Genomic DNA, 20,520 nt, shown 5'->3' with positions numbered 1-20,520 from the left:
TTTCCCCTTCAGCAGATGATCTCGCAATCGCAGCTATTGTATACATAGCACGCATGGGTTGGTGGAGCAGGAAAATGCACGGTTCCCGCATGTTGTAAGAAGGAAGCAATCCATCACATTAGGAAAAGGGGGCAGGAAGAAAATAGGCCTCCCCATAAGGAAGCCATACTGCACTCTCTCCAGATTGACAGGCCTCCCCCTTTTGATCTCCACGCATTGCGGGCCCGGTGTTTACACGAAGAGCAACGCTGCTGGGGAAAGTCCCTCTCTTGATACAATAAGGCCCTCTTCCTCTACAGCTTCCTATTTACAGTATAGAACAAATACACAAAGGGTTTTTTAAATAAGCAATGGTCACCGGCCACTTCAAAACAACCAACTCTCCTTGCAGGAGAAATCAAGCTGCAGCATTGGGCTGGCTTGCTTGATGGGTCTTCCACGGCATGGTGGTAGCTTTAGAAATAAATCTAGAGCCTCAAAAGAACTCTTCTAGGCTTATAAGAGACAGCACCTTGCCGGCAAAGGTCCGTATAGTTCAAGCTATGGTTTTCCCAGTAGTGATGTATGGAAGTGAGAGCTGGACCATAAAGAAGGCTAATCGCCGAAGAATGGATGCTTTTGAATTATGGTGCTGGAGGAGAATCTTGAGAGTCCCATGGACTGCAAGAAGATCCAACCTCTCCATTCTGAAGGAAATGAGCCCTGAGTGCTCACTGGAAGGACAGATCCTGAAGCTGTGGCTCCAATACTTTGGCCACCTCATGAGAAGAGAAGACTCTCTGGAAAAGACCCTGATGTTGGGAAAGATGGAGGGCACAAGGAGAAGGGGACAACAGAGGGCGAGATGGTTGGACAGTGTTCTTAAAGCTACCAGCATGAGTTTGACCAAACTGCAGGAGGCAGTGGAAGACAGGAGTGCCTGGTGTGCTCTGGTCCAGGGGGTCATGAAGAGTTGGACACGACTAAGCGACAAAAAGGCTTATAAGAACAGAAAGAGAGTTTGTAGGATAAGTCCAGTGGCCCATTTGAGCCAGCATCCTGCTCTCACAGAGGCTGAACCTATTATTATTATTATTATTATTATTATTATTATTATTATTATTATTTATACCCAGCCACACTGGGCACTCCCAACAGATAAATAAAAAGAATAAAACATCAAACATTAAAAACTTCCCTAAACAGGGCTGCCTTCAGATGTCTCCCAAAGGTCAAATAGTTGTTTATTTCCTTGACATCTGATGGGAGGGCGTTCCACAGGGCGGGCGCCACCACCGAGAAGACCCTCTGCCTGGTTCCCTGTAACCTCACTTCTCACAGGGAGGAAACCGCCAGAAGATACTTGTGGGAAACCCGCAAACAGGATTCGAGCAATAGAAACCTGTCACTCAGAAGCATCGCTGCCTCCAACCGTGGAGGGCAGAGGATAGCCATCAGTAGTCCTCTCTTCCATGAATTTATTGCTTCTCGGTCTCTTTTAAAGCAATAAATAAAATAATAATAATAATAATAATAATAATAATAATAATAATAATAATAATAATAATATTTATACCCCGCTCTCCCCGGCCAGAGCAGGGCTCAGGGCGGCTAACACCAGTAAAATTACAGTAAAAGCATAATGGGGGGGGGAGGGAACAATTTAAAATACAGGTTAAAATGCAATTTAAAATGCAGCCTCATTTTAAAGGTAGCCCATAGATCAAAACCATAAGGGGAGGGAAACATAAGGGTCAGACTGAGTCCAAACCAAAAGCCAGGCGGACCAGCTCTGTCTTGCAGGCCCTGCGGAAAGATGTCAAATCCCGCAGGGCCCTGGTCTCTTGTGACAGAGCGTTCCACCAAGTCGGGGCCAGTACTGAAAAGGTTGGTGGCCGTGACTGTCTCCTGTGGCAAGGAGTTCCACAGTTTAAATGAACGATCTATTTCCCCATACGAGCCCAAGACAGTGCCCAAACATTATCCTGGACTCCCTTTGCTCGGTAGCCAGCGTGTGGCTGGATGCACTCAGTGGTACTAGGCAAGGCGTTCCCTTTCTGTCTCTCGCTATCCAGAGGCAAAGTTGGCAGGGGCGAGGCGTTCCGTCTCTGAAGCAAAGTGCCAGCTGTCATTCCCTCCTGCCATTTCCTGCCTGCCAGGGCTCCAAAGGCAGCGGTGACGTCAAGCTGGGGAATAAGGGGCACAGGAAATGAAGAGCTGCCCTTTGCATGACGATAGCCTGGGAGTCAGAGAGGACGGGAAGAAGACTCAGACTCGTAAGCTGGGCCCAGAGACAAAAGGCCCTTTCCTCCCCAAAAAAAGACGACGACACAGGACTTCCTTCCAGAATTCGGTACCAACTCCACCAATTCCTGGTTTCTGACTCAGAGCCAACACCCACCCAGTCCAGCTCTGGAATAAGATATGCATATATATATTTACAGCTATAAAGTTAGTAAGATGTACCAATCAATGAAAGGATAACCTTTAAAAACCCATTTTATTCTCTTGTTAATTATGCTGTGCATTTTATATCTGACTTCACTTAGCAATGTTTGTTTGTTTTTTTGAAATGTTTAAGGGGTTTTTTGTTAACTTTGTGTTAAATACATATTCTGCACTTGACCTCCTTTGTAATGTTTTCTTTTGAAACCTTTAAGATAATATTTTAAGCTTTCTGTTAATTATGTTGCTTTGACTGTATGTTCTATATCTGACTTTCTTCAGAAATGTTTGATTCTGGATTGTTTTACTGATGTTTCAATATTATGTAAACCACTTTGAGATTTTCCTTAAAAATATAAAGCGGTATAGAAATGAAATAAATAAACAATAACAACAACTGTAACTGAGCAAAGCACAGAGGTTGTTTGCAAGGTTTTCCAAATGGCTCAGGACCACAATACCTCAACGACTGCCTCTCTCCATATGAACCTACCCGGACCCTGAGATCATCCTCTGAGGTCCTTCTTCATGTTCCTCCTCCTCAAAAGGTCTAGAGGGCAGCAACACGAAAACGGGGCCTTCTCTGCAGTGGCTCCCTGTCTATGGAATGCACTGATTTATTAATATTTGGCATTTATAGCCCACCTTTAAACTATTTATGCCGCACCAAATTGCACATCCCTCGCAGCTGCCTGATGCTTCATGACCCTTTTTCCATCCCAGAATGAATTGAACAGAGCACAGAGTCGCTCAAAAACAGACTGGGCTTTTTCTTCTTCTTCGAAACACACACAGATACAAGGTGAATCTTGGAGCCTATTCACATTCTTATCCTGTACATGAAAAAACAACAATCCAGCGTACTGCCAATAAATTTACCTGCCAGGTTAGGATGACCTGAGGCAAGATGCCCTTTATCCTTCTACAGCACCTGGCATCCATATGAGAAATGACAATCTATCGAGACAAGCTGCACAGAAACATATGGAGAAACCTATCGGATTACAGTCTTTAATACGCATCACAAACCGGTTTTCTAAGTAACTTGAAGCTGCTGCTATGCCTTTTTCCAAGAAATGACAGACTAGCTGCTATTGTTGTTGTTTATTGTATTTTAAATTATGCTTATTACATGTGAAAAAGCAGTAAAATGTATTAAAAGAAAAGGCTGCATCATCTGCCACGAGACCAGACTCCAGGGAAATCTAATGGATATCAGGCTTCCCTTGAGAGGGCCATCTTTAGAATATGCGCCACCGGGGTGCAAAGATCCGCTCATCGTCCCCAAATTTAGTTAATTTATTGGCATTGTAGGGGAGGATGTTAACAGACAGGACTGTAAGTTGTTTTTATATGCAGTAACGGCAGCAAGAATAATATTGGCACAAAAATGAAAGCAAGAAGAATTACCGACGAAAGAACAATGGCAAATGAAATTAATGGACTATGCAGAATTAGATAAATTAACAGGAAGGATTCGAAACCTGCGGGACCAGAGATTCTTAGAAGACTGGAGTAAATATTTGAACTGTTTGAAAAGCAACTGTAATAAGCAGATTACGCTAGTAGGACTACAAGAAGTTCTGTAAGGAGGATTATATGAAATATTGCAAGGAAGACTATGAAGAGAATTATTAGTTAATGATAATTAAAAGTAATAGAGAAATTAAGAAATGCAGAATAAGTGATAAAGAACGGAAAATCTTCAGAGATTGTTGACGGAAGTCTAAAATATTGTATAAGATAAGAAGTTATGCTAAATGACTGTTGGAAATGATATGTTAAAAAATTAATAAAAATGTGTGCGTGTGTATACATATACATACACAAATAATTTAGTTAATTTCGCATGCACAGTGCCACTGAGAACGTCGAGTCTGACAAGTACCGCCGTTGTGAATAACAAGCACCGCGTCTTTTGTAAATAAGTGCACAAAATCGAAAGTCCTTTAGTGAAACAGTAGGTATACATTTCAGTAATACCTAAGTATATATGTATTTTGTTTTTCTAGCTTGATCAAAATTATTTATTATTCCGTAATACGTAGATAGTTAAGAGCTTAGGCGGCTTCAGCGGCGGGCACTTGGTGCCCCCAAAATTCGGTGCCCGGGTGCCCCGCACCCCTTGCACTCACAGGTAAAGATGGCCCTGTCCCTTGATGAAAGAAGTGAGACAAGTCACTCTGGTGCGGAAGGTGGCAATTGCAGTTTCTATCCTCTAACTGTGACAGAACTGTATTGCTAACCAGAATAAGGGGCAGTTGGATGTGCCACTGCAAATCTAGAGCCTAAGGACTGGGCTGGTTCCACAGATAGCCAGATGTTCCACAGAACAGACAGGAGCAGCACTGACAGAGCAAACGGCAAGGCTTGGGTAGAGTTTTATAGCGAGGGAAGAACTAAGCCGCGGTTTAGATAATATTAGATAAACACTTTTTCCATCCCCAGAGCCTGTCCGTCTTCCCCAGAGGCTCAACACTCAGAGGGGTGTCATAGGTTAAGTGCCGTCTCAAAAACTTTTTGCAGCCTCTGCTACTGGTGGGTTAATTTGTTAGAACCGCTATCCGTGGCGGCTTGGGAAAACGGGCTGCAAAGAAAACGAGACTAAAATTTCCATCTGCAAAAAAAAACAAAGAGGATTTTGCTTTACAGGCTGGGATAGCAGGGATGAAGCAAAGCGTTAGAGAAGAATCGGGGGAAACGGGTTTGCTGATCTCACGAGCCTGCACTAAACTTGGACCAGCCTCGCCAAAGATAATGGGATTTACGAACGCCAGATTTCCTCCACAAAATGTTGCAGGGAAGGAAGAGCAGTGACTGTACGCCGAATGCATCAGGTCCAAAGGGAGAAGAGCAATAATCCCCCCCACCAAATCTTCATCAGATTTGCAGATGACTCCAAACTGGGAGGGGTAGCTAATGCACCGAAGACAGAATATGACCTTAAGAGATTGGAGAACTGAGCCCAAGATAACAAAATGAGTTTCGATAGGGACAAATGTAAGGTTCTGCACTTAGGCAGGAAGAACCAGATGCACAAATATAGGGTGGCTTGCTAGCAGTGCATGTGAAAAGGATCTAGGGGCCATAATAAACCACAAGCTTCACATGGCCCCTTCCAACTTTACAGTTCTATGATTCTATGAGTTAACAGTGTGATGCAGCAGCAAAAAACGTGAATGCTCTTCTAGGCTGCATCAACAGAAGTACTGTACGGTGTCCAGATCAAGAGAAGCAATGTTGTTTAGTCGTTTAGTCGTGTCCGACTCTTTGTGACCCCATGGACCAGAGCACGCCAGGCACTCCTGTCTTCCACCGCCTCCCGCAGTTTGGTCAAACTCATGCTGGTAGCTTCGAGAACACTGTCCCACCATCTCGTCCTCTGTCGTTCCCTTCTCCTTGTGCCCTCCATCTTTCCCAACACCAGGGTCTTTTCCAGGGAGTCTTCTCTTCTCATGAGGTGGCCAAAGTATTGGAGCCTCAGCTTCAGGATCTGTCCTTCCAGTGAGCACTCAGGGCTGATTTCCTTCAGAAGGTTTGATCTTCTTGCAGTCCATGGGACTCTCAAGAGTCTCCCCCAGCGCCATAATTCAAAAGCATCAATTCTTCAGCCATCAGCCTTCTTTATGGTCCAGTTCTCACTCTCAGTAATAGTACTGCTCTATTCTGCCTTGGTCAGACCACACTTGGAATACTGTGTCCATTTCTGGGCACCACAATTTAAGAACGATGTTGACAAGCTGGAACGTTTGCACAGGAGGGGGACCAAGATGATCAAGGCTCTGGAAACCAAGCCTGATGAGGAACGGTTGAAGGAGCTGGGAATGTTTAGCCTGGAAAAGAGGAGACTTAAGAGGAGATACGAGAGCCATCTTCAAATATCTCAACCGCTGCCATAAGGATTAAATGATTAAATCATGGCTGCTTTAGTTGAGAATCCTCCATTGCAAGGGGTTGGCCTAGATGACCTTTGGGATCTCTTCCAACGCTATGATTCTATGATCCACTTTACCTCAACACATTTTCCAGTGTTTGGAGCCTTCTCACTGCCCACCACCAAGGCCCACCAAATTTGGAGAAGGCCCAGGGAGCATTTAAAACAGTGACCCTTATTGTTGTGCTGGGCCTGGGGGTAACACGAGTAGCACGGTCCAAGTCCAGTCCCGAATCCAGGGGTTCTGCAAGGAGTCAGTCCGACTGGCCGAGGCAGGACACGAGGCTGCAAGTACTCAGGTCTCTCCTTCTCTCAGACCTGAGTCTCTGCAGCTCAGGAGATGTCAGTGGGTTACTAGACCCAGAGGCTGCCTCAGCCTCCCCTGACCCAACCGGTAGTGGAGCAGCTATAAGTGATATTCCAGCTGAAGGCAACGAGGTCATCCCTGCATCTGGAGCCAGGGCAGGCTCAGGCCCCTGACTCGGCCCAGCTGGTGTTTGCTGCAAGGGAACCTGTGCAGACTGGGACTCTTCAGGATCAGGCCCCAGACTTGGTTCAGATTCCGCCTGAGGCAAAGGATCCGGTGCAGACTGAGTCTCCTCTGGTTCTGAGTCTGAGCCCGAGTCCCAGGCCATCACAGTGTTCACCTCCTGCCATCTATCCCTCCTTCTCTCCTCTGAATGGGAAAGAATTAGTTGGCCCAACACCTCATCTTTGGCATGGAAGATTTCGCCTTCTCTACCCACCGACAACTCACCTACCCTGCACAGAGGCAAGTGCTTTTTAATAGCTCCTGAAATATCACTGCAAAAACCTCATCATTTGATAATGGGTTGTTTTCGAGCTGCGTCTATGGAGGGATCCTGAAATGGCCACAAAGGCTTAAAAGGCCTCTATTGGAAAATTAGTCATGTTTCAGAGAAGCATCGTTTTTTTAAAAAGGAGACACTTTAGGCCATTTTGCTTCCCAGACAATTACTCCAAGCTGTTCCCTTTGCACTTGCGAGAGAGAGAGGGGCTCTGTTGGCTGGTCCCTGTACACAAACACAGAGCTATAATGGCTGTGTTTGCACATCACATAGAACCATAGTGGATCATAGATAATAGAATTGTAGATTCTAAGGTCATCTATGTTGGGATTACACTCCTCCCGAGCTGCAGATGTGTGGGATTATTGCATGTCACATGTCTGTTTACATCCCAGCACAGATTGCTGGACGCGGCAGGGACATGGGTGGTGCTGTGTGTTAAACCACAAAGCCTAGGACTTGCCGATCAGAAGGTCGGCGGTTCGAAACCCTGTGATTGGGTGAGCTCCTGTTGCTCGATCCCTGCTCCTGCCAACCTAGCAGTTCAAAAGCACGTCAAAATGCAAGTAGATAAATAGGTACCACTCCAGCGGGAAGGTAAACGGCATTTCCGTGTGCTGCTCTGGTTCGCTAGAAGCGGCTTAGTCATGCTGGCTACATTTGTCTCAAGGCAAATCTTTAAAAATGTAGTAACCAACAACTGGGAAACACTGGCCTGCGAGCGCTCCAATTGGAGAACAGCCTTTACCAAAGGGGTCATGAGCTTTGAAGACACTCGAACTCAGGACACAAGGGAGAAACATGCTAAGAGCCCGCTTGGCAAATCCACACTGTGATCGACTCCTGCCTGGAAACCTATGTCCCCACTGTGGAAGGACGTGTGGATCCAGAATTGGCCTCCACAGTCACTTACGGACTCATTGTTAAAACCGTGTTTATGGAAGACAATCTTACTCGGCTACGAGCGATTGCTGAAGGAGGAGGAGGAGAAGAAGAAGAAGAAGAAGAAGAAGAAGAAGAAGAAGAAGAAGAAGAAGAAGAAGAATCCTAGGAAGAGTCCCAAGGACTATATAGAGAAGAAATCCAGCCCTCAGGCCTGAGATTCTCCACTCTTCTTTTACCCTTCCCTAAAACTAAAAACCAGCATCTTCCTTTCACTGGCCAGCTATTTATTTATTTTAAACCCTCTCCCTCCCTGATGCCTCAAATTCATTGCTCTTCAGACAAGTCTTTTTGATGCAGCGCTCTGGTTCTTGGACCTAATCCCTCTCTAGACAGCAAGCATAGGCAAAAAAATTAAATAATAAAATAAAGGTGCCTGAGGCTAGTGGCGGATCAGCAACAGGCGTTTTTGAAAATGTCAAACCACAGGGTGGGTGTTCAAAAAGAAAGAAAGAAAAACCATCACCACCAACAACAACAAAAAGTAGAACGGGAAGGAAAAGAACAAGAAATGTATTTCTTGATTGGCGTTTCAGAGGGCACATCCCAGAATTCCCAACAGCTGGAACTGACAGAGAGTTGTCTTCCAAGCAGTGGCGTAGCGTGGGTTGTCAGCACCCGGGGCAAGGCAAGTAATTTGCGCCCCCTAACCCGTGGATTTGCGCCCCCTAACCCTAACCCCCAGATGTTGCGCCCGGTGCGGCCGGCCCCCCTGCACCCCCCACGCTATGCCACTGCTTCCAAGGACAGGAAAGGGCCAAGTCTGAGCTAGTCGTGGTTAATGACGTCTTTAAAGTCCTGTGATAACACTTAGAACAGTCACGGCTCCTCCCGACCAGAGAAGAATGGGAAACCAAGCTGCTGGAGTTATGTATGAGTTATTTAAACCACAGAGCCTAGGACTTGCTAATCAGAAGGTCGGTTTTTTTGAATTCCCGCGACGGGGTGAGCTCCCGTTGCTCGGTCCCTGCTCCTGCCAACCTAGCAGTTTGAAAGCACGTCAAAGTGCAAGTAGATAAATAGGTACCACTCCGGTGGGAAGGTAAACTGCATTTCTGTGCGCTGCTCTGGTTCGCCAGAAGCGGCTTAGTCATGCTGGCCACATGACCTGGAAGCTGTACACCGGCTCCCTCGGCCAGTAAAGGGAGATGAGCACCGCAACCCCAGAGTCATCCGCGACTGGACTTAATGGTCTGGGGTCCCTTTACCTTTACCTTAGACAAACTAAGGTCCAGAGCCAGATCCGGCCCACAGACGGTCTGGGCATCAATGTGTTTTTACATGAGTAGAATGTGTCCTTTTATTTAAAATGCATCTCTGGGTTATTTGTGCGGCATAGGAATTTGTTCATTCCCCGCCCCCCCCCCAAAAAAAATATAGTCCGGCCCCCCACAAAGTCTGAGGGACAGTGGACCGGCCCTCACTTATAGTGTGACAATTACCATGGAAAATATGGACTGATATGACAGAGTATGGGAAAAGATGCAGTTTAAAATGTTTAAAATGGGACTCCAGCGAGGGGAAAGTCCTGAGATGCAGAGGAATCTCTGTATATTGATATGCATTTTATCATTTTTCTTATAACTTTGTTTTGTAAAATCAAATAAAAATGAATTTCGAAATAACAGTCACCCCAGAATCCTGGGAGGTGTAGTTTGTTAAGGGTGCACAGAGCTAAAATTCCCAGAGTTCCCTGGGAAGGAGTCTGGCGCGTCCTGGTTTCACTCAGTTTGTAGAGCATCAGCATCCTCATTATCAATAACAACAACTGAATTTGTATACTGCCCTGCAACTGCAGACCTCATGGCAGTTCGCCACGTAAAATCACAACATGAAAACCACAAAATATATAGATAAATAAGAACAGCAGCAAGCCAATAACCCCTTGCAGAACGCATTTAACAGGGCATTGGATGCCGGAGCATGAGACTCTTAATCTCATGGTTGTGGGTTCGAATCCCACATTGGGCAACAGATTTCCGCATTTCAGGGGGTTGTTGTTGTTGTTTAGTCGTTTAGTCGCGTCCGACTCTTTGTGACCCCGTGGACCAGAGCACGCCAGGCACTCCTGTCTTCCACTGCCTCCCGCAGTTTGGTCAAACTCATGCTGGTAGCTTCAAGAACACTGTCCCACCACCTAGTCCTCTGTCGTCCCCTTCTCCTTGTGCCCTCCATCTTTCCCAACATCAGGGTCTTTTCCAGGGAGTCTTCTCTTCTCATGAGGTGGTATTGGAGCCTCAGCTTCAGGATCTGTCCTTCCAGTGAGCACTCAGGGCTGATTTCCTTCAGAATGGAGAGGTTTGATCTTCTTGCAGTCCATGGGACTCTCAAGAGTCTCCTCCAGCACCATAATTCAAAAGCATCCATTCTCCGGCGATTCAGGGGGTTAGGTTAGATGATTCCTGCGGTCCTTTCCAACTCGACGATTCTGAGATTGTTAAATCACTCTGGGAAGTGTAGTTCCTTGAAGGTGGCCTCCTAGCAACTCTCAGCACCCTCAACAAACTACAGCTCCAAAACTTCTTTGGGGAAAGTTGTAGCTGTTTAAATGCTTGCCGTGAACGTGGCCGGAGGGGGGGGGGAACAAAATCTTTCTTTGCACCACACGCACCTTTAGAAATCTCCCAGCATGGCCTTCCCCCCTCCTAAATCACCTTGTTTTTCTAAAGACTGGACCCCCGAAAAGTCACTCTCTCTCCTTGCCTGGAAGGTGTTGCAATCCTGCGATCGCTGATCACACCAAACCGAGTTGAACTGAGGCAGCTCCTCCTGCTCAAAGGTCAGCGATCGCACATCTTTCTGAAGCATTAGTCAGAAGCTCTGAGTCACAGCATTTTGGACGGTGAATTTTGGGAGCTGGCAGAATGGGGGCAAGCTATCTGCCAAGGAAGCAACGGCAGGGAGCATTGCTTTTCAGAGAGTGCCCTCTGCTGGACTTCTGAATGTATGACCGTACTGCAGGCATCCCAAGTCAGAAAAGATTTCAAACAGTCCATCTCCCTCCGCAGGGGGACTCTGGGAATCGTAGCTCTGGATGAGGAATAGGAACGTCTTAGCAGCTAACAAGCACCCTTGAGAAACTACAGCTCCCAGAATTTTACAGGGGAAGCCACAGCTGTTTAAAGTGTTACCATAAGTGCTTTAGATTTATGGTCTGAATCTGACGTATAGATGGTATTTAACGCCAGCTAAACTTGCCAAGGGACACAGGTGGTGCTGTGGGTTAAACCACAGAGCCTAGGACTTGCCAATCAGAAGGTTGGCAGTTCGAATCCCTGCAAGGGGGTGAGCTCCCGTTGCTTGGTCCCTGCTCCTGCCCACCTAGCAGTTCGAAAGCACGTCAAAGTGCAAGCAGATAAATAGGTACCGCTCCAGCGGAAAGATAAATGGTGTTTCCGTGCACTGCTCTGGTTCGCCAGAAGCGGATTAGTCATGCTGGCCACATGACCCAGAAAAACTGTCTGCAGACAAACGCCGACTCCCTCTGCCTGTAAAGCGAGATGAGTGCCGCAACCCCAGAGTCATCTGTGGCTGGACTGAACTGTCAAGAAAAGGAAGGTATTTTCTATCACATGTGGTGGACTTGTAAAGAGGTAAAGGCTTTCAGGGAAATGGTATATAATGAGTTAAAGAAAATGTTTAGTGAGCTGAAAAATGTACAAGTGTTTTCTCTGCTAGAAAGGCTATGCAGCTGGCTTAATTTTGTGTTTCTTCCATGCATGTGGGATAAAGGTAAAGGGACCCCTGACCATAGGAGGTTTAAATTTTAATCTACAGATTTAATCCTCAACCCATCTCCTACAAGGGTGTCAGGGAGAATTCGGAGGAGCAAGTGACAGAAGAGGTGGAGCAGGGGCTCAGGGATGGTGCAGAGCCCTTCAACCGCCCAGAGGTAGAGGAAGCGGAAGAGAGGGTGGAGATTAGCCAGGAGGAGGAAGGGCTCAGGGATGGTCCAGAGCCCTTCAACCACCCAGAGGCTCGGGAACGGAGCTCAGACTCTGAAAGGGAGGGGGCTTTCAAATCAGCACAGACAAGGAGGGAAATGAAACGTACGGATCAAAGACGTCTCGCGCGATTCCCACGTGCGGGAATCGAAGGAAGCCACTCCCCGAATCTCACTCAACGGGTTCGGATGCGTAATCCTGAACTGTTCCTGTTTCTTGTAGATATGCAATTATGGATGGAGCATCTACTTTGAATGCAGAACATCTCTGCCCAGCCTCTCGTCACAAAGCAGCTTTAACGTCCAATAACAATTACACAACCTATTCTGGTTTAAATTCAAAAGAAATGACCAGCCTCTGGTGCCCTCCAGATGTTGTACTTCATCAGCCCCAAACAGTCATTCGTCTGGGATGATGGAAGCTGAGGTCAAACAAGATCTGGATGGCTAAAGACTGGAGAAGGCTGAGCCAAAAAGTTCTCTTCCAACCAAGAAAGGGGATCTTTCTTTTTGGTTATCATTATATTATAGAATTGTAGAGTTTGAAGGGACCACAAGAGTCATCTAGTCCAACCCCCTGCAATGCAGGAATCTCTTTGCCCCCCATGGGGCTTGAACCCACAACCTTGAGATTAAGAATCTCATGCTTTTTACCGACGGAGCTATCCTAACCTACAGGAAAATAAAGCACTGGTGTGGCATATTTACACACAAGCGTGTGTATAAACGACTGGATGTCATTAATAATAATAATAATAATAATAATAATAATAATAATAATAATAATTTATTTCTACCCCGCCCATCTGGCTGGGTTTCCCCAGCCACTCTGGGCGGCTTCCAACAAAACACTAAAATACAATAACCTATTAAATGTTAAAAGCTTCCCTAAACAGGGCTGCCTTCAGATGTCTTCTAAAAGTTTGGTAGTTTTTTTGGGTTTTTTACATCTGATGGGAGGGCGTTCCACAGGGCGGGTGCCACTACCGAGAAGGCCCTCTGCCTGGTTCCCTGTAACTTGGGTTCTCGTAGTGAGGGAACCGCCAGAAGGCCCTCAGAGCTGGACCTCAGTGTCCGGGCAGAACGATGGGGGTGGAGATGCTCCTTCAGGTATACTGGACCGAGGCCGTTTAGGGCTTTAAAGGTCAGCACCAAGACTTTGAATTGTGCTTGGAAACGTACTGGGAGCCAGTGTAGGTCTTTCAGGACCAGTGTTATATGGTCTAGGGGCCTCTCCCAGTCACCAGTCTAGCTGCCGCATTCTGGATTAGTTGTAGTTTCCGAATCACCTTCAAAGGTAGCCCCCACATACAGCGCATTGCAGCCCACATAGAGCCCATTTCAAATCTTGATCCTACCTGAATTCTGTATTTTGAGGTTCGCTCTTTGGTGCGGATCTCGCTGTCCTTTCACGCTCAGCTCCCATCTGCCTCGGAAGAAAGTTCAAGCGGCTGCTCCCCTTATTCACCTCCGCAGGGTAGAGGGGTGCAGCTTTCCTTTCTTCAACTGGGCGTCTTTCGGACATCAGTTTGGCAAACGGGCCTTCGATGCTTTGGGCTGAATTTCTTGCCCCTTCCCCACCGGCATTTGTGTACGAGCCAGTCAGGATCGTGGATGAATAGTCCTTGGTTACGTCGATGGAACGGCCGAGGTGCGGAGAAAAGAGATTTGCAGATGGCCTGGGGATTCCTGCCCACTCTTGCGAATCCCCCATTGGAGAGGCCAAACGGTCCCCAGTTTCCTTTTCCTCTCCGGGTTTAAATGTTCTCCGGATTCCAGATGGTTGTTTCGTGCGCCGTCTTTTCAAGGATTCCTGAAATAAATTGTCGAGAGAGGAGAGCGGTGGTCAAAGCACGAAGCTTTTAATCTCGGGGTTATGAGTTCGCGACCCACACTGGGCGAACGATTCCTGTATTGCAGGGGTTGGACTAGATGACCCTTGGGTACCCTTCTGAAGCTTAATAATAATAATAATAATAATAATAATAATAATAATAATATATTACTTCACATAAAGTAGGCACAATTCTCCCTATGACTCTAAAAGGGAACTGAATGTAAAATACATACACGGTAAGTAGAATTATTACTGATATTCTTGTGCTATCATCAAGACTCATTGCTCTTGGTGGGATTTGCTGTTGATTTCAATGTTCCCCCTGAAAAATACCTTCTTAAAGAAGACAGGCAGGCAAGCCCCAAGACTACCTCCTATGGAAACCCATAGAGATTCTGGAGCAACCCCAGGCTCCTTTTCCCACATTGGTTAAGGTTGGTTGAATCAAGTGCATTTAATAATAATAATAATTTATTATTTATACCCCGCCCATCTGGCTGGGTTTCCCCAGCCACTCTGGGCGGCTTCCAACTGAATATTAAAAACAATACAACATCAGACATTGAAAACTTCCCTAAACAGGGCCGCCTTCAGTTGTCTTTTAAAAGTAAAATAGTTGTTTATTTCCTTGACATCTGATGGGAGGGCATTCCACAGGGCGGGTGCCACTACCGAGAAGGCCCTCTGCCTGGTTACCTGTAACCTCACTTCTCGCAGGGAGGGAACCGCCAGAAGGCCCTCGGAGCTGGACCTCAGTGTCTGGGCTGGATGATGGGGGTGGAGACGCTCCTTCAGGTATACAGGCCTTGCTACAATTCTATAGGCCTTGATGCACCAAAGCAAACTGCATGTTTTTGGAATAAAATGAGAATATACACACAGCAGTGTTTTTAATGACAGAGGGGTAACCGACCTACACTTGTCCTTCTCTTCTGTACAAGAGACATTGTTAACTCGACTCCTCAAAACATCTAAAAGTGGCCTTAGGATGAGCCACACATGATGGCAAAGAATCAAAAAACTGTAGAGTTGGAAGGGGCACCAAGGGTCATCTAGTCCAACCCCCTGCAAATGGAGGAATCTCAACACACGGTCTCCCATCCAGTTTGAAACCATGTCAGACCCTGCTTAGCTTTGCAAATGTGCAGTTTTAATTGCTGCACCATAGGGATTAGGATGGTCAAATCTGCCTTACATTGAGCCAGGTTCTGGGTCCATGTAGCCCAGAATAGGTGGTTTCTCTTCAGGGCAAAATGGGGCACTGCCCTTCTCCCAGCCAGGGTTCAACACTGTTCCTGTCACCCCAACATAATGACCCACATAATCATCAATTAGATCACTCAGTCTACCTCTGGTGGCCAATCAGCTGCAAGTCTGCAGACAAATGCACCCAATGAGCAGTCACTATGTGTTGCTAGGCCCCGCCCCCTTGTCACCTGGTGAAAGTCATTTCCCCCAAACAATTACTTTCCCTTACAGGGAAAGCCTGGGTGGGTCATTCACTGGAACCCAGATCTCCTCCATTAACAGCACATACTTAAAGAAAACAAAAGAGATTATTGTGGACATGTAGGAAATGTAAATTGAGTATTCAGCCACTTATTATTGAGGGGAAGTGTGTGGAACAGATCTCGGTGTTTCGATTTCTGGGAATAGCGTTGAGAGATGACCTAACCTGTGGAAGACACAAGATCTACCCACTCTGGAAGAATGGCAGATGAAGGTGATTGACTATATGGAACTGGCGGAAATGACTGGCAGAATCCGAGACCAGGGAGAAGAGTTGGTGGAAGAAGGTTGGAAGAAATTTAAAGATTATTTACAGAAATATTGTAAAATTAATGAATGTTAGAATGATGTTGGATAGAAACTAAGTGGTTTTTAGCTGCAATATTATAAGGGAATATGAAAAATAGATTATTAATAGGTAAAGATTTAATGTTATAATATTTTAAGATTAAAGATTAGGATAAACAAAGAGGGGGAGGATTGGCTGAACCAACAAATTGAATTGGAATACAAAAAAGGGAGGCGTGAGGAGGTCTGGGAAACAAGCTAATGAAAAATAAGTAATGGAAAGATTGAGTTGTTTTTAATTACTTTTATTTTGTATTTTTCTTTTTTCTATTTTTATTTTGTAATATTTTGAAAATCTTAATAAATATCTTATAAAAAAAAGAGAGAGAAATGACCTAACCTGGGGAGAAAACAGCAAAGACCTGATGAAGAGAGCACAGCAGAGGTTATATATTCTGAGACTCCTCCGGAAAAATAATGTCTCAAAGGACCTGTTGATGGCATTTTACCATTGTACTGTTGAGAGTGTATTAACTTATGGTCTGTGTGTGTGGTTTGGGAGCTGCACGGCCAGGGGAAAAACAATGCTGTCCAGGGTGGTAAAGACTGCAGAGAGAATAACTGGATGCACTCTTCCCACCTTAGATCAAATCTATGCTTCTAGGTGTCACAAGAAAGCTGCAGAGATAGTGCAGGATAGTGCGCACCCCAGAAATGATCTCTTTCAGCTTCTGCCTTCTGGAAGAAGGTACAGGGTTATAAAGACTAGGACTAGCCGCCTGAGAAACAGTTTCTATTCAAATGCGATTTTGGTTTTAATTGCAGTGTAAGGTAGTCTCTATGGGAGTATACTGTATTTAATTATGGGGTATCAGAGGTTTTTAGGGGGTTAACCAGGCTGGGATGGCTGGGATAGCAGGCTTGTTGGTTTTTGAATGTCTGATGTAGATTTTCAATTTCTTTGTTCTGTATGGGACAATGACAATAAAGATTATCGTATCGTATTGTATCGTATAAAACCCCCAACTCAGTCCTGCACAACCCAACAGGTTTGCACAGAGGTAAAGGTAAAGGGACCCCTGACCATTAGGTCCAGTCGTGGCCGACTCTGGGGTTGCGGCGCTCATCGCACTTTATTGGCCGAGGGAGCTTCCGGGTCATGTGGCCAGCATGACTAAGCCGCTTCTGGCGAACCAGAGCAGTCCCCTGAAACACCGTTTACCTTCCTGCCGGAGCGGTACCTATTTATCTACTTGCACTTTGCACTTTATCTACTTGCACTTGCACTGCTAGGTGGGCAGGAGCAGGGACCGAGCAACAGGAGCTCACCCCGTCGTGGGGATTCAAGCCGCTGACCTTCTGATTGGCAAGTCCTAGGCTCTGTGGTTTAACCCACAGCGCCACCAGCATAGAGGTAGAGCTGTCCTAATCAACAAACCATCTGCTGCCTTTTAAAAGATGTGGCTTTTATCCTTCCACAGATTTGTCCCAGCACTTTGGCTCTTCAGATAAACCCCATGGAAAGGTCCATGGCTCAATGGGAGAACATCTGCTCTATCCAAAGAAGGTATTGGGTTTCACCCCCAACATCTGCAGGTAGGGTTGGGAATGTATATCGCAGGTCTGAAACCCTGGAGAGTCCCTGCTGCTCAGTGTAGACAATATGGAGCTATGTGGACTAATAATAACGCAACTTCCTGCTCCCTCCTAAAATCAGAGGTGGATGATAGGCAAATACGTCCGTTTGGCTTCTCTCATTTCCTCACTCTTCCAGCCTTATTATGTTCAGTTCTCGACATATCTACATCAGTCTGCATTGCTGTTTAAAAAGGGGAAATGCCGCAGCGTTTTTGTGTGAATTTCTTCTACAACACACACTTCCTAAGCCATTTTGTCTAATATACACATTTTTACAGAGCTAGTTCCCTTAATACAATTCATTCTTGGACATTATTCTTACCAATGTATGCACAACATATATGCACACTATAAAATGACATTGCCAAATTCAGAGCAGTGGAAATTTTGAAGGAGGGCTGCTTTTTTCCAGTTCTCATATTGTTTCAGGAAGTACGAATTTGGGAATTTAATTTAATTTCTCACTAGTCTGGGGAGCCCAGCTAAGGAAGTCCCTGTCTTCAGGTTCTGAGGAAACCACCAACGACCTGAAATGACTCTGGGGTTGTTGTTTTTTTTGCTATGTTTACATATTTTCCAATGTTGGGGGTTTTCTCGTTCTGTTTTCATATCTTAAATTGCAAAATTTTATTGGGCTGCCTTGTCAGAAAGGTGGTACAGAAGTGCAATAAATAAATTTTTTTTATAATAATAAAAATAACAAAATGTTTAGAATGAGAGCAAAGAACCTCTGGAGAGTTGACTGGGGGGCCCGCCATCGTTCCTCTGCCAAATAGACCACCGCTCCTGGCTTGGGGTTGCTCCCTCGTGGCATTCAAAGACAGCTCAGGTGTCCTGAAGTCCCCATGGTGATGGCTCGCCGGTTTCTCTCCCTCAGAAAGTGAGCTGCTCTCAAAAGCCGTCCCAGATTTGCACTTTTCGCTTTTCTTGTGCTGGTCTCGCTTGGGGATTATTTCCCGATCAATCTCGTAGCTGCAAGGACACAGATGCAAGGAGGTCTGTCATTTAGACCGCCTGAATGAAGTTCATGGACCACTGATGGTTCTACAGACCAGCGTACAGGAAGAAGCAAAGATCACCAGTGTTGACGCAATGATTCTTCAACATCTACCTCGTTGGACTTGTCATGTTATGTGGATGCCTGATGATCGTCTTCCAAAGCAACTACTCTATTCCAAACTTAAAAATGGAAAGCGTAATGCTGGTGGTCAACAAAAGAGGTTTAAAGACTGTCTCAAGGCAAATCTTAAAAAATGTAGTATAAAAAGGTAAAGGGACCCCTGACCATTAGGTCCAGTCATGGCCGACTCTGGGGTTGTGGCGCTCATCTCGCTTTATTGTCCAAGGGAACTGGCGTACAGCTTCCGGGTCACGTGGCCAGCATGACTAAGCCACTTCTGGAGAACCAGAACAGCGCACAGAAATGCCGTTTACCTTCCTGCCAGAGCGGTACCTATTTATCTACTTGCACTTTGACGTGCTTTCGAACTGCTGGGTTGGCAGGAGAAGTATAAACACCAACAACTGGGAAACACTTGCCTGCGAGCACTCCAGTTGGAGAACAGCCTTTACCAAAGGTGTCATGGGCTTTGAAGACAGGACGCAAGGGAGAAACATGCTAAGAGGAAGGCACGCTTGGCAAATCCACACCGTGATCATAACCTGCCTGGAAACCGATGTTCCCACTGTGGAAGGACATGTGGATCCAGAATTGGCCTGCACGGTCACTTACAGACTCATTGTTAAAACTGTATTTAAGGAAGACAATCTTACTCGGCTACGAGTGATTGCTAAAGGACAGACCACAGTATGGGAACAGCTGCCTGGAGAGCTATGGAGTGGAATAGAAGCACACTTTGGTTTAGAAACTGTGTCTCATGGTTTAAGCAGGCATGAATGTCATTTCAGTGAGCTTTCTCTCTTCCGTTCATCAGGCACAGGCGCATAAATAAAACCATAATATGACAAAGGAGCCACCAGTGACCTTGCTTCCAAGGAAATTAAGCCCTCTGGGTTCTCTTACTATTCAGAGATTGGGGTGTGCACCGCACTATATTAATAGGAAGGCAACAACAGTATACAGTGGTACCTCAGGTTACATACTCTTCAGGTTACAGACTCCGCTAACCCAGAATTAGTACCTCGGGTTAAGAACTTTGCTTCAGGATGAGAACAGAAATCGTGCTCCAGCAGTGCGGCAGCAGCAGGAGGCCCCATTAGCTAAAGTGGTGCTTCGGGTTAAGAACAGTTTCAGGTTAAGAACGGACCTCCAGAATGAATTAAGTACTTAACCTGAGGTACCACTGTATTGCGGTGTTGAGTTGGGGATTGCGGTGTTGAGTTGGGGATATGTTGAAAACCATTGTGAATCTCGACAAGACATAAGTACGGTTTTGGGGGGATGGGATAGGCAGATGTAGAGGTCTCCCTGGTCCTGAATGGGGTAACTGTGCCCCTGAAGGACCAGGTGCGCAGCCTGGGAGACATTTTGGACTCACAGCTGTCCATGGAAATGCAGGTCAATTCTGTGTCCAGGGCAGCTGTCTACCAGCTCCACCTGGTACGCAGGCCGAGACCCTACCTGCCTGCAGACTGTCTTGCCAGAGTTGTGCCTGCTCTGGTTATCTCCCGCTTGAACTACTGCAATGCGCTCTACGTGGGGCTACCTTTGAAGGTGACCTGGAAACTGCAATTAATCTAGAATGTGGCAGCTAGACTGGTGACTGGGAGTGGCTGCCAGGAGCATATAACAAGTGGCTGCCAAGACCACATAACACCGGTCCTGAAAGACCTACACTGGCTGCCAGTACGTTTCTGAGCACAATTCAAAGTGCTGGTGCTGACCTTTAAAGCCCTAAAGAGCCTCGGCCCAGTATACCTGAAGGAGCGTCTCCACCCTCATCATTCTGCCCGGACACCGAATTCCAGCTCCGAGGGCCTTCTGGCAGTTCCCTTCCTGTGAGAAGCGAAATTACAGGAATGCAAGCAGAGGGTCTTCTTGGTAGTGGCGCCCTCCCTGTGGAACACCCTGCCATCAGATGTCAGGGAGATAAGGAACTACACAAGTTTTATAAGACAACTGAAGACAGCCCTATATGGGGAATTACTTAATGTCTGACCTTTTATTATGTTTCTGTAAGTGCTATAAGGGACGTGGGTGGCGCTGTGGATTAAACCACAAAGCCTAGGACTTGCT

The 20,520-nt window shown here is 46.1% G+C and overlaps 1 protein-coding gene across 2 annotated transcripts in view; it reads right to left on the bottom strand.

The window, feature by feature from the left end:
* MINDY4 (MINDY lysine 48 deubiquitinase 4) overlaps positions 1 to 20,520 on the bottom strand; it is a 97,853-nt gene that overhangs the window by 66,860 nt on the left and 10,473 nt on the right. For both annotated transcript variants that reach the window (XM_082192289.1, XM_082192290.1), the window contains exons 4-5: positions 18,053 to 18,296; positions 13,411 to 13,865 (exon numbers count right to left, since the gene is read on the bottom strand). In XM_082192289.1, coding sequence (XP_082048415.1) covers positions 13,411 to 13,865; positions 18,053 to 18,296 — 699 coding nt within the window. The remainder of the gene's footprint in view (positions 1 to 13,410; positions 13,866 to 18,052; positions 18,297 to 20,520) is intronic.

Source organism: Podarcis vaucheri, assembly GCF_965113315.1.
Source record: "Podarcis vaucheri genome assembly, chromosome: 12".
Lineage (NCBI taxonomy): Eukaryota > Metazoa > Chordata > Lepidosauria > Squamata > Lacertidae > Podarcis > Podarcis vaucheri.
This window is presented reverse-complemented; position numbering and strand designations above follow the sequence as displayed.